The sequence below is a fragment of the Alligator mississippiensis genome, chromosome 2, assembly GCF_030867095.1.
Source record: "Alligator mississippiensis isolate rAllMis1 chromosome 2, rAllMis1, whole genome shotgun sequence".
Taxonomy (NCBI): domain Eukaryota; kingdom Metazoa; phylum Chordata; order Crocodylia; family Alligatoridae; genus Alligator; species Alligator mississippiensis.
In genome coordinates, this window is record NC_081825.1 from 292,132,267 (window position 1) to 292,149,164 (window position 16,898).

The following is a 16,898-nucleotide window of genomic DNA, read 5'->3' on the forward strand; positions in this document are numbered from 1 at the left end:
GCTAGGGACAGACATTACACGTAAACCGGTTTAAGGGATCAGAAACAGGTTTGAGCCAAATCAGTTAAGTCTGATACTACATCCAACTAGGTTCATTTCAAACCAGTTTCCGCCATTTTCAAGCTGGTTTATGCGCGCCGAACATCTGTTCTGTTACAGATTTAAACCAGTTTCTGATCATTCACACCGGTTTGCGTGTCATGCCCGTCCCTAGCCCTGAAGTTCAGGGCACATAAATCGCTTTAAAAAAAACGGCTGAAACCAGTGAAAGTTAACGCGGATAGACGCGACACCAGACTCGGCGGATTTAGATTAAATTGGTTTATTGAACGTCTGTCCCCGATCCCCTCCAGAGGCAAGTTAACTCGCAGTCCCCCAGCATCCCAGGATGCTTTGCGCCTCCCCGCAGCCGCCCCTCGTCTGCTCCAGCCCAGCAGGGAGGCTGCTCTAGCGCCCCCCGGCTTCCGGCCTGGGCCACCGCACTCACGCGCCTGCCTCTCCCGATCCAGGGTTGGCTCCGTCTCGGCCCGCGGACGAACCGGCTCGAGGCCGGCTCGCGACCCCCTGCGCCCGGCGTAAGTGCCCGCCCGAGGGGGCGGCGAGGCCGGGGCACGGAGGAGCCGCAGGCAGCGCCGGGCCGACCCCACTTCCTCCAGCCCCAGGGAGGCCCCAGCGCCTGGGGCGGACAGGCCGCCGGGCAAGGAGGGAAGACAACCGCCGCCAGCCCCACGGCGGCCATGGCGGGGGCGTCAACGAGGCGGCGCGTGGCGTCACGTCACGTCACGTCGCGGCGGCGGCAGCACGTTGGGTTGTGAGCGAGCGAGCGAGCGGGCGGGCGGGGGGAGGGAGGAGGAGGAGCGGGTGCTGTGAGAGCGCGAGCGCGAGTGCCATGGCCGGAGCCCCGCGCCGCTGACAATAGGAGCCCGCGCCCGCCCCGGACCCGCCGCTGCCACCGCCGCCGCCGCCTCGCCCCCGCCGCGCGCAGCCTCCGCCGGGAATGTGAGAGAGGCCGCGGGCCGCGCAGCCAGGCCGCCGCCGCCTCCCGCACCGGGCCCAGGCCTGCCGCCTCCACCCGCCGCCGCCGCCGCCGCCTCCCGCCCCGCCGCCGCGCCCGGCCCGGCCCGGCCCGCACCGCACCGCTCCCCCGCGCCGCCCCCTCCGCCTTCTCTGCCAGGAGGGCCAAGGTAACGCTGCCCCCGGGGGAGGAGCTGCAGACGCCCCCGGCCCGCCGGGGAGGGGAGCGGGCGAGGCTGGGGCAAGGCGAGGGCGAGGGCCAGGTGAGGGCGGCTCCTCCTGCCTCCGCCCCTCAGGGAGCCCCCAGGTCCCCTTCCCCTGGCAGGGCCGGCGGGCCAGGGGGCGAGCGCACCGTGGGGCAGACCCCCTGCCCATCCCGGCGAGGCGGCACCTGTCTCCGGAGCATCTCTTCGGAGCCTCGAAGCCCGCCACGGCCCGGGCGCGCCATGCAGGGCGCAGCCGTCGGGGCGGTCGCGAAGCAGCGCCCGCCCCGGGGGCAAAAAACGAAAGAGGATAAATGGTCTCTTTTTTAAAGATGATGCCAGCGTCCCAGCTTGGCATCCTCGGATGCCGCTCGGTCCTTTGAAGCGAGGAGTTTGATGTTTTCGGCGGACCCGGACTTTGTTACGTGCCCGCACGCGGCCTCGCAGCAAACCCGTCGTCTTTCTACGCACGCTTATACCGTCATAAAGAAAATAATAAGAGCCTCCTTCTAAAGCGTAAATCACACGAGTTGATTTAAATCTATTGTATTTGTCTGCGGTAGACCGGTCCCTCAACACAATAGCTATTTGAAGGTGCTCTGTAACATCGGCTCCCAGTAGCAGTAGGTGACCCTCTGATAAATGGAAGCCAGCAGTCGTTTGGGGTGATTAACACCTTCCAAGCTCGTGCTTTAAGCCCCCACTTTTGCATGTGCTTACATGTAAGCTTCACTCGATTACCGTGCGTGTTGCCATTGAAATACTGCTCAGAGCAGCAAAGTTAAACGTACATAAGCACTGGTAGGATTCATATCTAAATCTCTTCCCCTTACATCTTTCTTTTTCACTGAGAAGATACCACGGGACTTTTTGACAGAGAAGACAGCAAGGCTGGCAAAAAGCAAGAGACTGGTTGTTGAATCAACTCTTTCAGTATTTCCTTGTAATTTTGTAAAAGTAGCATGGAATCTGCTCAGGAATACTGGAACGTGAAACTGGAGATACGCAAAGAGATTCACAGTGTAAAAGCTGGGTATTTCTAAAGTGGAGAATAAATGACTAATGTAGTAAGTCTGTCAAGCTTAGTACGTTTCGTTGATGTTTTGAAGCTTAATGATGTTGGTTGGCTAAACTTTCATACATTTTTCAACTTATTTTTATGGAAGGCAGTCTGCCTATTTTATTTGTGCTCCATGGTATATTAATTGTCTACTAAACATCCATGGTTTTGATGGTAAAATTAATTATTTTGCTTGTGCACCCATTAAGGCAGGGGCGGGCAATTGTTGTGGGCGGAGGGCTGCTTACTGAGTTTTGACGAGCCATCGAGGGCCACATGACAGCCAGCCAGGGGCAGATAAATATTAATTTTCTAAATTTTTAGAGGCCCCGCAGGCCAGACAGAGTGGCCTGACGTGTCGCATTCAGCCCCTGGGCCACATTTTGCCCACCCCTGTGTTAAGGAAGAGGTGCTTTAGGGAAGGAAGAAGGAGATCCTGTGGCAACCCAAAGAACGTGTGGTCCTGTAGGCAGATTTTTGCTGACTGACAGATCACCCCTGCATTTGTATGGACTCTTTTTGAAGCCAACAGGTCCCCATGTCAATACAGCAATCGATCTGCCTGGATCCGATTTCAGGATCTGGGCCTAAGTTCAAATATGTAACAAGTGAGTATTCTACAAAATAGGAGAGAGGAAATGAAAGGTTTGCAATAGTACCAGGAATTTATTTTTAAAGTCTGTAAATAAATGAATAGACCATCTCTCTCCTATCCATCTGGCCCACTAATTTTTTCAAGTCCTTGTGGGTGATAGGAGTTTTTAGGAGGGATGTGAAGGAGGTCAAAAGTGACTCTTGGCAAATTCATTTAATCTTTACCTACTTCTGGGCATTGGGAATACGCTTATAACACTTGTTTCTTTTCAGTAGGGATATGTCCTCAGCACCAACCACTCCTCCGTCAGTGGATAAAGTAGACGGATTTTCTCGGAAGTCCGTCAGAAAAGCCAGGCAGAAGAGGTCGCAAAGCTCCTCCCAGTTTAGGTCTCAGGGCAAGCCTATTGAATTAACGCCTCTGCCTCTGCTAAAAGGTAAGGCTCAAGATTTTGTGTGCGATTAAAATAAGTTTTTGGTTTGGTTTTTTTTTTTTTTACAGTTGACTTCAAAATTGTGCTCAAAAGTTTTGTTGTGCCAGAAATTTGAGAGGAAATGTGAGAAAAGGTTCATGACAAACCAGCTTCTCAAACTCTGCAAAAATGTTGCCATCAGTTGTTATCTTTAAAGTGGAAATCTTGCCTCTGTGCCGTATGGTAACTGTTAGCAATACCTGTGGAAGGTCTGGATGCTAATATGAACAGAACCATTTCTTGGGCTCTGCAGGCAGACAGGTTTTGTCTAAGTTTTAACTTTCAACATTTAATTTAATGTGGCACTAAGTTTTTAATGGGTTTCTGAGCAAGCGTGAGGCGCATGAATTTGGGTAGGCTCCTAAAATAGGCTTAGCACTCCCTGAATGGGCCATGTCGCCTCAACTCACTGACTTTTCTTTTTAGTGCAAGTGTGTGGGTGCAGCAGCTCCCAGAATCAGGTCCAGAAATACGTCTTTGAATACTACACATTGAAGGGGTTTGTGGCATCGCGTGCAAATCTTTTTCATGTCATCAGTCTCTTTCATTTATGAGCAAAGAAAATGTCAATACAGATAACTAATGTTGATGCTCTAGCTGATTATTCTGGTCATTGATATTGGACTTGACTTAACTAATTCTAGACAATATTGAAGCTAGGAGGCTTAATATTAGGTCTGTTACCTTTTGGATTTGCAGATATGCATTTCCCCCATCTCTTTCCTCTGCCTATCTGATTCATTTGTAATTAGTCAGAGCATTGAAACATAAAATGGACTTGTAATCATCGTTCTGGGGTATTTGTATGCTTCTGTTTCCTTGGAAGATGGAAGAAAAACAGATAGAACATTTCATACATTTAATTCAAATAAAATCTGGTTGCCAGGTAGGTAAGGATAAATTCAGGGATTTGTTATTAGTGGATGACTACTGAGTTTTCACTTTTGTAACAGTGTCTTTTAGTGGGGCTGATGTGGATTTTGGTATGCTTTCAACAATGTAAGGATCGATTACATTTGCAGCTTGTCACTTTTGACACTTTCCTTTTAAAATTCGTATAGCTTGAGTTCAGAAAAGTGGAAATTCTCAGAAAGTAAACAGTTGTGAGTGACTTTGATCAAAGAATTTGTGATCCCTACTGCCTGAGGCCCTGATCCTGCAAATGCATATAATGTTGTGGCACATGTTTTCTGAGCAAGTGTGAGGCATATGAATTTGGGTAGGCTCCTAAAATGTAGGCTCCCCATAATGTATGTTTTGAGTTTGTCTCCTTTGCATAGTCCCATTGAAATCAATGAGGTCACTCAGTAGTAGTAAAGATGAGCCTGTGCGTATGTGTTTGGGGCATAAGGCTGCATAAGATGTAACAAACAGATGGAAGGGAACACGGAATATTGGAATGCCACTGTGAGTTACAGTGCCCTGGCTTCCAAATGAAGGATTTGCTCTTACGATTATTTTTCTCCCTTCCACTGACTTCAATGAGGGATTCAACGAGATACAGGGATGTACTTGAGTAGATCAATTTGTGAGCCTAATATCCACACCTTAGTAGTAGTATATATCTTTACTGGAGTACTGTACATCTTTTCCAGATCAACTAGAAACATTGGAATTTTTTTGCTTTTTATTATTAAAGGTATTACCTCAGAATACTAAAGTAATGAGAATATAACCTTAAGAAACTGGAAAACTATGTTTTATTTTCCTTGTGCATTTGCCAGGATTCTACATGCAGTCTTTTTTGTGCTGTTTCTCCTGGGTAGTTGTTTAAAGTTGTAACCCTAAACAAAAATGTTAGGTTTATACTTAACACATGAATAGTCTCAGTTTCCCATATTGTTTGTAGGGGTGTTTCAAACAGGCACAGAAGAAAGAGAAACATTTTTAGAAATGTCCACTATGAAAGCTGCAAAAATTAGCAGAGGGATTTGGGGGTATGTAGTTCCTAAAATTAGTTCTCATTATTTTGACTGTATTTCAAGCATAACATTTGTATGCAAAAGGAAAGTTTTCAAGGTTGATAGGCTCAAAATTAAACTTGAGAGCTATTTTTGTGTGTGTGATGGAGGGAGAATTGTGGCTGCAGGTGCACATATGCATAGGATACATCCCTCTGCTCCTTTGTTTAAGCATGTAAGGCATTGACATTTACAGAAAGCTTGTTCTCCAAGAACACGCTTCTTATAAGCCTCAAAACTTTCCTTAATTACAAGAATGGAGTAAGAAGAACAGCAGAACAGTGTCCATTCTGTTCTTTGTACATTTTTACGGTGCATTCGTTACAGTAATACCTGAGTACCTTGGAGTAGTGAAATAAGTGATGCGACTGCACATCTGTCATACATGGTCTATTCTCTCATTCTTTCCCCTGAGGGAAAAGTATGAGCAGTGAAGTGTCTTGTTTTTGTAGGGTTTTAAGTTTGGTTCCCAACCCCTCCCTCCCCCCGACCATAGAAACGTGGGAGTCCACAAACCAAAGCAAGCTGATAGGGTGGTTTATTATTGGTTCTTTTTCAATAAGCATTTCAAATAGAAATGAGTTACTGCAGGTAACAGAAGAGAGTATGCAGTGCAGGAGGGGCTGTCCTTGAATTCCATGCAACTCTGAACTATGACCCTCTATTCAGGAACTAAAATATAATGAGTAGGATTTGCAGCGTCTCCTGTATTGCTTTTCCAGTAGAAACATGTGAAGAAATGAAATTGTTGAACACAGCTAAAAATAGTAATGTTTCTGGTGGTTAAAACGAGGTCTAGCTTTGCGCCTGTGTACAGTTCATGTGCTCGGAAGCTGTGCCTTTTAGAAACCACGGTTAGCTGTTTTATTGGTGTAAATTAAAGTACGGAGGACAGTTGCATTACTTTGAATTTATACTGGTGTAACTGAGCCTATTTGGAACTGCATAATTCTTTGATGAGGCAAAAATCTCTTGTATAACATTGAATTAACTTGTTTTTTTTCCCTTCCTCTGTATCAAGTGAGGGGAAATGGGAAGAGAGAAATGAAGGTGTGAAAGTGTGATCTAGCTGTCATACATTTGAATAACTGTACCCTTAACTAAGTTTGAATGTATGGTCCCTAGATCTGAAGTTCACTTCAGTGTTTGTGTGCGCTGGCCATCTCAGTGCATTGCATCCTGTATAGCAGGGATGTCAGGCTCATTTGGCCCCTAAGGCCAGATTAGCATTGCTGAGCTGGCCTGTGAGCCAGCCTGGGACTGTGGAGCATCCAAAGTGCTGAGTTCAGTCCTCATTTTGCAGGCAGTTGCACAACTGATGCTGGCCTCACGTGCTGGGTGCAGTGCACACAACTAGTTCAGCCCTGCCTGTGCGCTGTGTGCACCATATGCTATACTCTGGGGCTCACTGTGCGTGGCACAGGGGCTCTGGGGTTTAGGCTGCGCGCAGCATCCCAGACTGACCCCTGGTGCCAGGTCTAGCTCACGTGCTGCATGCAGTGTGTGAGGCTGGGACTGGTGTATGGGGTTGGTCCAGTGCTCCACAGGCTGTATCGTATAGCTCCATAGGCCAGATCCAGCCTGCGGGCTGAATGTTTGTCACCCCTGCTATACAGAATGACTAGTTAGGTTCTCAGTAGTGGAGGGCCCTTGGCTTTGGAATTTATATTCCCACCTTAACCTATTGGTCCGACATAGTTTTAGTTTAACCTTCAGGACATGACTCTCGTTACATCTGCTTAATGACAGAAGTAGTGGTTTTGTGTGTTTGTGTGTGGTGTCTAGAGTTGTCTTTTGGAGGGCAGGTATTTAACATTCATTAAAATTAAGTTGGCTTATTTATTATATTTTTTACTGTAAAGTACCTCCAGATCAGCCGGCATGCAATCTGCCTATAGGGAAATTGTTGGGATGGAGTAAAAGTTATATATTTTAAACATTAGGCTCCAGAATCCAACCAAAATGCTGCCATACTTTCCAGATTATTTCCTACACTGTCTTTAAAAGTGGTGGTGGGAATTCAGAGGCATAGGCAAAAAAACTTAGTATTGAAAGAGTTCAGATAGTGAAGGTATGCATGCAGGTGTCTGAAATGCTTATATGCTTATATGAGAACATACATGGAAGTCTTGAATGGTGTGCCCTGAGATTGGACGTGAAAATAATGTTGTGCACACAGTAATTTTCCTCTCATTAATAACCTGTGGGGTTTTCTTAAATTAGACAAAGTGCTGCTTTGTGGAGACTAGTTACATAGATTTAAAATGGCAGATTTGTTAGCTATTTTTTGTGTTACTGGGACTTGTGCAAAATACCTCAGTGAACTTTTATACTTGGAAAAATACTTTCTGTATCCATCATCTCCTGTGTTTTGCAATAACTTAAGACAATTCTGTTTGGTCTGCTTTTCATTTCTCTAAAACTTTTTTGCATTTAGGCTGAAGCTGAAACATTTCAGCTTAAAAGGTAGCTTATTTTTGGAAAAGTTACTTTCCCCTAGATCCCAGGGCCTTTAAGAAAAATCCTCTCTCAAAAAGAATCATCACATTGTTACCACAATATTATAAAATTATAGAGCTTCTAGTACATTTATCAGATAGTTTCCATGGTATTAAACAGTTTTTGTAACAGCAACAAAGCAGCACTGTATAATTCAAAAAGGAGCAGATCTTTCCATTTTGGCTATGTATTTGATAATTCTGTCTTCTTTTGGGTTGCCTTTTAGGATCTTTTCTTAATGAAATCCCACCTTTTAAAATTTCTTGTTTAGGTAAAAATCTCATCAGCTTCAGTGAAAGTTTTAGTCAAGCAAAGACAGCAGGATTTGGGCCTTCATTTTCAAATGAGCAATGTTGATCTTTATTTCTTTTTTATCATAAAATTGTTTAAGTTCCCTTGTTGTTCTCTCATAGGCCCCAGTTGTCCAGTCCTTATTTATATTGATACTTGTTTGGTGTTTTTTAGGTGGTGAGAAGTAAAACAATTGGAACCCTTACTCTTGGTAGTAATCTTTTTTTTTTTTTAATTCACTGAGGGCCGGCTACTTAGCTTTATAAAGTACTTTTCACTTGAAGATCTTGGAACATTTAACAAATATCAATAAACCATGTATAAGATAGGTACATATTTCTGGTGTACAGTTGGAAGAGTGGGAGGATTTCTTGTGAGCTGTCTAATAGATACCACTTTTGTTCAGCTTTTGTGATTTCACGGTTTTTTGTAATCAAAAGGGTCTACCTGTATGCATGGATTGCAGGATTGTGGCTGCAGTCCTGTGAAAAGAGGGAAGAATTATCCTGTCTCTTGAATGTTAAGTTTTTTGTTTGTTTGTTTGTTTTTTAAATGCTGGTAACCTTCACTTTATGGACATTGCTTCTCTCCAAATTTATGATGAAGCTTTTCTTATTTTTTTGTGTTCTGGGTAGTGCTTCTTGATGCATTTGGCTCAATCTGTTTTTGCTTTTGGTTAAGATTATGGAATTTATTTTCATTACTTTTTTAAAAAAGTTATCAGCTGTTTTTTTTCCAAATGTGTATGATTTCAAAATGTTCCATTGATTAACGGAATTACCTCTCTTTGAAACTTTTGGTATTGGTTACTTTCCTGCTGTATTTTGAGTGTAGTTCTGTTGATTTGTGGATTTGCAAGAAGTCGAATGACTATATTGGGATCAAGTCAGAATTTACCTAACTCTCTCAGTTAACTATGCATACATAAATGGAGACTAGAGTGATGAGAGGGTCTGTAGCCTAAGGTCCTGAACTTGTTGTGATCTCTCTATGGGCATCTACATGTACTCCTATGGGATTTATTGCAGTATCAAGGACAGATCGTTTCTGTTACAGAAGCAACTAGAGGCTGCAGTCAGGGATCAGCCGTTTAGTTAGTTAGGTACTGTATACCCTCTCCGTCCACAGTTAGGATTACAAGTAGTTCATGGTTTAAATAACTTCTCTTGTTACAGTGGAGCTCCCAGGCCCCTATCCTTGGAGAAACGTAATGCTGGACATGTAAACCAAGCAGAAGTAACTTAAAAGTAATGTCATGAATTAGAATTTTTCAGTGCTGGTTCCTTATTCTTAGCTGCTGTTAGGTATGCTCCTGCTCTCAGCAATTCTACTGCTCACATTAGCTCCCCCAAAATTTATAACTCTGAGACTTTGGCTCCCTGATCTTGCTTTTTGTTATCCTGGTATCTCGTAGAAATATTACATAAAAGCCTAAAAATGCAAGGTGATACTGGACAGGGAGGGTCCTTGAGGTCACTGAATCTACTCTTCTGCAGTTGTTGGCAACATTATCAGCAATGGTTGACTAACTTTTGAGGCCCCAGCTAAAATGGAGTTAGGCTGTTTACCCCCACTATTCCTACCGTCAGGCTGTCCAGTGCCAGTCCACTGCTCTTTGGATGGTTAGAAACTATCTTCATTTTCAGTCTAAATTTATTCATGGCCAGTTTATAAACTGTTTGTTCTTGTGTTCACATTGTCCTTGAATAGCTTGTATAGCTTTTATTCCTCACTGGTGTTTACCTCTGATGGATTTCTAAACATCAGTGATATCCCAAACCAGCCTTTATTTTCTTAGGTGAGCTTGTTTAGTCTTCTCTTGCTGGGTAAGTTCTTCTTCAACAGAAACTCCTAGTAGCCCTTCTCTGGACTTTTTCCGGTTCAAATGTAGGACTGTACACAGCACTCGACAATAACAGTAATACTACTTCATCTCTACCCTAAATACCTCACCTGATTTCATACCCAGATTGATCACATTTGCTTTTATATGTCTGAGTCACGTTGGTGGTTCATAATCATTCTGTGACTGGTCAGTATGCATAGGTCTTTCTCCTACCCAGTCATTTCTAAACCAGGAGCTTATAGCTGAAATCCTTGATATTAGTCTCTAAATGCATGAGTTTGTTTTGCAAAAATGTGTTTTATCTCTCTTCTGTTACTACAGTCCTGAAGGCTGTTCATTTCTTCCCTCATGATATTCTTGCCTTCCTCCTGTATTGGCAATGAGCCTCCAACTTTGGGTTACAGGCAGATTTAATTAGTGCACTTGTGCCTCTTGTGTTGGATTCGCTAAAGAAAATAAATACTAGGTAAAAGTAATCCTAAAATCAGTCTTGGGTGAACTCTATTAATGACCTCACTCTCAAATGATAATTCCCTTTTCGGTGTAATCTGTTGCCATTTCCTCTCTAACCAGTTTCTTGTCCTTCCTAACATTTTGTACTAATTTCCATCACCTCCAGTTTAGCTGATCATTTTTCATGTGGGTGTGTATCAAACACTTTACTGAAATCCAGCTAGATTAGACCTATTATATTTCCCTTCTAAAAAAAATATTCCAGAAAGATAACTAGCTTAGTTTGCCTGATTGATGTTTGATAAGCCTGTGTTAACAACGGTAAGCAAGATAAAATGCTTCCTTGACTTTAACTATAATTTCTTTCAAATTTTGTTCTTACTACTTATGCTGCTGAACTCAGATTAGTGGGTCTGTAGTTGCCTTGATAATTTCTCTTCTCTTTCTAATATGTATCATTATTACACTTTGTTCTTTTTTCCAGCTAAATCTATCAAGTGCATGGTTGCAGTGTTTTAAAGTGCCAACTAGCAGACTTCTGAGCCATCTAGTACATGCAATCACAATTCTGGGATAGAAACATCTGATTCCCTCTGCATCCCCAGCACCTCACCCTCTACCAGAACTTCAGTATACTTAGCTTTTTGAATTTTGTTTGCATCTTCCATTTCTATTATGTACCTCATTATCATTAGTAATCTTGCCTTTGTTTCCATGTTCACCATCATTGTCCCTACTGAAGACTGAACCAAAGTATTCATGTAGTTTTTTGGGCTTTACCAAGATTATTTTACTCTTGCCAATCCTCACTATATGTGCAGATGTGCAGTATGTGGCATCGCTGCCCCATCTGCAGTGCCACACATCATACATGCAGGCTTTCCCTATGCTGCTGCCCTGCAGTGTGGGGGGAGGGTGGGAGGGGAGGGAGGGTTGGCTCCGACAGATCCTGGGGCTGAAGAACCCACACCAAAAAAACTGGGGTGGCACATGTGGCAGGAGCATGTGCTGCCCAAAACCAGAGCCTGTTTGGCTGGAGCCACACTCCAGCTTCCAGCCAAGCTTCCTCCTTCGGCTACAGCCCTGGGATGCCCCCAGGACCCCAGGTAGGGCTGCCTGCCCTACCCGGGGTAAACTGCCACACGCCAGAACACGCATGGCATGGGTGTTCCCCAGAGACAAGTAGCAGCAGCATAAGGTTTGCCACTGTTAGTTGTCCCCTGGGAAAAATATCTGTGCTCATTTGGACACGCTCCAAGTGTTTACATAGATAAAGTGTGTTTTGCTGTTTGTGTGGATTTTCTCTGCAAGGCCTAACTACTCTCACTAATTATCCCTGCGCTTTCTGACCTTCAGGTTGCAGCTTTCTCTGCTGATCAGCAGCTTTTCCTATTCCTTATAAACCCTTGGCTTGCTCTTAATAGCCTCATTTTGATGATTATTCATCCATTTAGGTTAGGAGCCCTTCCCTAGGAATGCTTCCCCGCCCCGTTCTAGAATTTGCCTCATAAGATATGTTTTTAAGACAGGTGTAAAAACTTTCACAACTCCTCCACATTTAAATCCCTGAGCTCTTCAGTCCAATTGACTTCACTACTTGGTTTCCTTTAATTTCTCAACATTTGGCTTTTAAAATATAATTACTGACCTTTTTGGTAAACAAGCACCTTATTTAACCTTTCATTTAAATTAAACCAAACTGACTTGTCATCACTACATTCAGAGTTTTTTTTCATAACTTGCTTTTCTAGAATGCCCATATTATATACAAATCTGGTAGTATGCATCTCTCTCATAACATTAAAAAAATTGCTGTCTACATGCAAATCCAGTCCTCTGTGTGTATAGGAAAATTGTAACACAGTCCATTTACAATCCTTCCCCCAAGTGGTTTTGATCCAGAACAATTTTGTTTTATTTACGCTTTCTTGTATTGCTTTATAGCCTACCAAATAATTGGTGTATGATGCCAAAGTGCCACCTCCTGTAATTGCATGTGAGATGGGAGGGAAAAACCCCCATCTCTATCATGTAAACTTATATATCTCTGGTTGATGAGATACATTTAAGATACCAAAATTATATGTATTTCAGCCTTCATTGTGTTCACAAATAGGTACATTGGGATACTCCATTTAACAACTGGTTAAATGACTGTGTGGTAAGGCCATCTGTGCTGTTTACTTCATTAGGCACAGTATTCTTTTAAGATGTTTGCCTTGTGTCCTTTTCCTTTTTTTCTGAGAGTCAATTTGACTTGTAGATGAAAGGAAACTCAGCATCACCCCATCTCTTCCTGCAAATCTTTCTTTTCACTTGGGCCTAACCCTGCAACAGATTTGCTGGAGAACCTTCATTAACATCTCTGTGTGTATACAGGATTGAGGCTTTGTGGGCTTTTATTATGAAGAGCACAGTCTAGTCTAGTTGCACTCTACCTAGCAAATTGGAGAGAGGTTTTTTTTCTCCTTTTTCTTAAAACGAAAGATAGAAATAGCATGTCCCTGTAGAGTCTTGAGCAACATTGCTTTATTTCTGACTCTGCTGGGCTACTTGCTTTACAAATGTTAGAGGAGATGATCACTGCCCTGAAGAGCTCATAGTATAACAACATAAGACTGGACAAAAAAGAGATGTCAGAACAAGGGTAAATGCAAGAAGGTAACATGGTTACCCAAGTTAGTTCTGCGTGCAGTTGAACATTTCTGAATCATTGGTTTGAGGGGTATTGTTGTTTTGGGGTGTGTTAAATTTAATTTTGACTTCTGACTTAGCCAGTGAACCTAGTTGACTGTTGGCCTGTAAGAGTCAAAGTGAGACCTGAAGTGAATCTCAGGGATGATGAGAAACTGTTATTTCATTATGTTCCCAATGTCCAAATATAATCTTTGGGCTAACTTCCCAATTGGGGAATAGGATTAAACTCAGTAATGTGGACATTTTATTCAGAAAAAAAATCTGCTGCCAGCACTATATGAACAAAATGATCATTTGGAATTGTATAATAGCCAGAGAATATTTTTAAGCTTCTGATTAAAGGAGAAATATACATTAGCTCTATATGGGTCTCCATTTCATGTTGTTTCTTGCAAACAGTACCTAGATATAGAGGTTTGAATTTGTTATTCTATGGCAGGGAACGTACTTCTTAAGTTGCTCTTCTTTTCAATATGCTTAGGAAGATCTCGCAGCAGAAATTGTGCTGCCATGTAATTTGCAGTGTATTTAAAACCTAGATTGCAAAATTAAGCTAAGGGGAGGCATAAAACACACTTTCTTCTGGGACCCCAAGCCCTTTTCTCCAAGAGCGTCCACTCTTGCTGAGGAAAGTGTGACAACTTTAAATCTGATGTAGAAGGGATCTTAAAATGGGTTTGCGTGTATGAAAAAGACCTAAGGGGCAGAGAATTTTAAACGAAGAGAGAAGTAAACCTTTTGTCTTTTGTATCAGATCAGGTTCTGTGGTGTTGATGGAAGAGCTTGTGGAGGACATGGAGATAGATGTGTGTTGTGACCTCTTTCTGGAGGTGGTTCCCATCTCTCACAAAGACTGTCACCCCAACCTGTCTCTTTTTCTTCTTTTTTGTTACCAGGGATTTCTGCCACATCTGGTCTGTCATGGATCACATTTCATGCTGGCTTGAATTCTTGTTCCGTACTTTGTTTGTACTTTGTTTGCTGATAAAAGACCCTTTGAATTTTCAGGTTTTAAAATGAAAGTTGTGTGGTTGCTTGTATTTGTTGCTTTAAGGGTTTTGTAAATGTTATCATTTGGCTTATAGTGTGTATGAAAGGCTGTTGAGAGTTGATATAAGACTGTATAAAAACAGTTGGTGTTTGGGGTATGTCAGAAACTGGTACAAAGATGATTGAAGGTCAAAGGAAAGAAATATTTCTGTTTTTATGAAGAAACTCCATCTCAAATAAGAATGCATACATTTAAATTTAATTTTCTTTCAGAGTTTAGAGACTTCACATTTCTATATGATGGCTTAGATGTTGGATAGAATTGCTGGTAAAAATACTTCTCTAAATATTTGCAGTTTAAATTTTGAATGATTATCCACCATATTAAACTGTAGGAGGTTATATGTTTCCTCCCGTGCAGAGGCAAGGGTTGAAAAGCCTATCATTACAACCAGACAACGTTTTGCCAGTGCAGCAAACTTAATTTAATTGCTGGATTTTGCAAAGACTACATACTAGTGAGGAGAGGGTAAATCTGGCAGTCTTGTTATTTGAGGCATTTTCAAATGGTACTTTAGGGATAGGTTTTGAGCAGCAGACTTCTTTTGCCAATTAAATTAACTAGTTTATATATAGAACAGTGTTGATTTGTGGGATTCTGACATTAGTTATCTTTCCCTTCCTCTGTTTTTGTCTTTCTTCATTTATCTGTCCATCCTTCCTATTTTATTACGGGGGTGGCATTGCCTCTTTCCCCACTTTGTCCTCAGTTGAAGCATCTAGAGAGTGATATGCTCATACACGTGTGAACAATGGCATTCCCCATGGTGAGCACTTGGGGTAGATTAGACTGGCCTTAGAGTTCTTGATGTAATAACGTTAGCTGTTTTAATGAGACAAATGCTCCAGTGAGTCTTGAAGTCCACTAGTAGTTTTGGAGATGGGGCCAGACATGATGGGAAGGTTTTGTCCATCCTGCTGGAGAGCCTGGCCATTTCATTCTGCCTCTGGAACAGAATCCGAGTCGTTTAAGACCCCCTTGCTTCAGGGCTTCTTTTTTCCTTAATGGAATATTTACCCCCGCCTTTTTGCAATTTATTTTTTGCAATTTGGCAGAGGAAACAGTTGCCTTTTCTCTGGAAAGCTGAAGCACCGCAGAAGCCAAAGCTCTTGCACCTCCATATCAAGCAGAGAGTGGTGGACAGAGTGAGGCAAAGGAAGAAGGCAGGAGAGGTGGCCTCTCTAATACATCCCTGACGGAAAGCTGTATCTCTTATGGCCGGAATCCAGGCCCGTGGCATGCAGTTCAGGGTAAGCAAAGGTTACTCCAGAATGAGGAAAGGTGAAGAGTAAAAATGGTGCTGCTGGAGGAATAGTTATCAATTCCAGCACTAAACAACTCCATGCATTGATGGAGCCAGAGAACTTGAACTTTGGAGCCAGTTGCCTCTGAACAGAGTATGAAGGGTTTGGACACAGTTTGTCATCTTCCTTATGCTTTCCTTTCTGTCTGTTGTGCTAGAGCTCTTCTTAGTCCTTCGTTACTGATGCTGTAAAGGTGGGAATGCTGGGCTGGATTTACAGCATGCTCTGTTAAAGTGTATGTTCTACATTAGTCATCTCAATATCCGGCTCACAGGCCAAATCTGTCATCCAACCAGTGGGGCTCCCCAGGGGTCCAGAAATTTGGTAGTGGGGGAGTGGTGGCAGCATGGTTTCCAGAAGAAGCTTAACACTTTGAGGTAACCTGAAGTGACATGAGAGTATCATCACAGGCTCTCCTTGAATTGACTGCCCAAAACTAGCATGAACAAGCATGTTATATACTTACCTTTGGTATTTGGTGCTGGAGCATCTGAGCATTTCTCAATCTTTAATGTATTTAGCTGTAGCAGCTTCCTAGAAGGCAGGGAAATACTGTCCTTGCCCTTAGGCAGTGTTACCAAATGTCTTCCCTGAGATCTCATGGCAAGTGATGGAAGAGAAGCTGAATATGGGGCTCCCAACAACACTTTCTAAGGATGCTAAAATTCAAAATACACTTTTTCTTGGCAATGATCTGAGATTTAGAAGAGGGCTATGTCTGTAGCCCGTTCTCCAGATCCCAAGCAAATTATTTTGTTTTGCTTTTGCATAACATTATTTCCAATAAGAAAAAAACTTGTGCTCTGAGGTGGTCCCAGTTGTAAGGGTGTTCATTAAGGCACTTGAGGTCTTGTAGCAGGACAGGGATAGGACAGAACCCATGTTCACCTTGCCCGGATGACTTGCTAAACCAAACCCCAACCAGAGACCATGCAAAAGCAGGTAACAAGCGTGCAGCCCAGATCTGGGAGGAAAATGTTTCACATGAAATCTAGAGACAAGCCAAATTACTTGCATACATTTGATTTTATCCAAAAAGGTAGTAAGATTGCCAAAGTGAGACTAGGGCAAAGTAGAAATAATATTTAAAACATAGATAACATGCTATATTTCCTGAATTTAAATGTGTGAAGAGAACTGATGACTCCCTGTAGCTTCTCTTGCTGCACTTTCTTTTCTCTCCTGGAAAACAAGTAAAGCCCAACACACAAAACAAACATTTCTGGCCAAGCTCTGGCAGCTTGCAAGACGGAGTGCGTGTGCATGCGTGAAGAGAGAAGGAACATACTGTACATCCCACTTCTCCATTGCCACAAGGGCCAGAGTAGCAGTTGTAGGAACTGCCAGATGACACATCTGATCCTCAGTGTAAGAGGTGTTTAAGGGGAGCTGCGGTAGGTGCAGTACAATGCTCAGGTTCAGGAACTGCCTGGCATAAGACATTCAGCTTGT

The 16,898-nt window shown here is 43.0% G+C and overlaps 1 protein-coding gene across 5 annotated transcripts in view; it reads left to right on the top strand.

The window, feature by feature from the left end:
• Positions 1-436: 436 nt before the first annotated feature.
• PPP2R5E (protein phosphatase 2 regulatory subunit B'epsilon) overlaps positions 437-16,898 on the top strand; it is a 109,082-nt gene continuing 92,620 nt past the window's right edge. For 2 of the 5 annotated variants that reach the window (XM_019479994.2, XM_019479996.2), the window contains exon 1: positions 3,145-3,308. In XM_019479994.2, coding sequence (XP_019335539.1) covers positions 3,152-3,308 — 157 coding nt within the window. In that variant the 5' untranslated portion in view covers positions 3,145-3,151. Of the gene's footprint in view, positions 576-856; positions 1,185-3,144; positions 3,309-16,898 lie in introns of those variants that run through there. The other 3 variants (XM_059723324.1, XM_014598788.3, XM_019479993.2) reach the window with 3 other exon arrangements.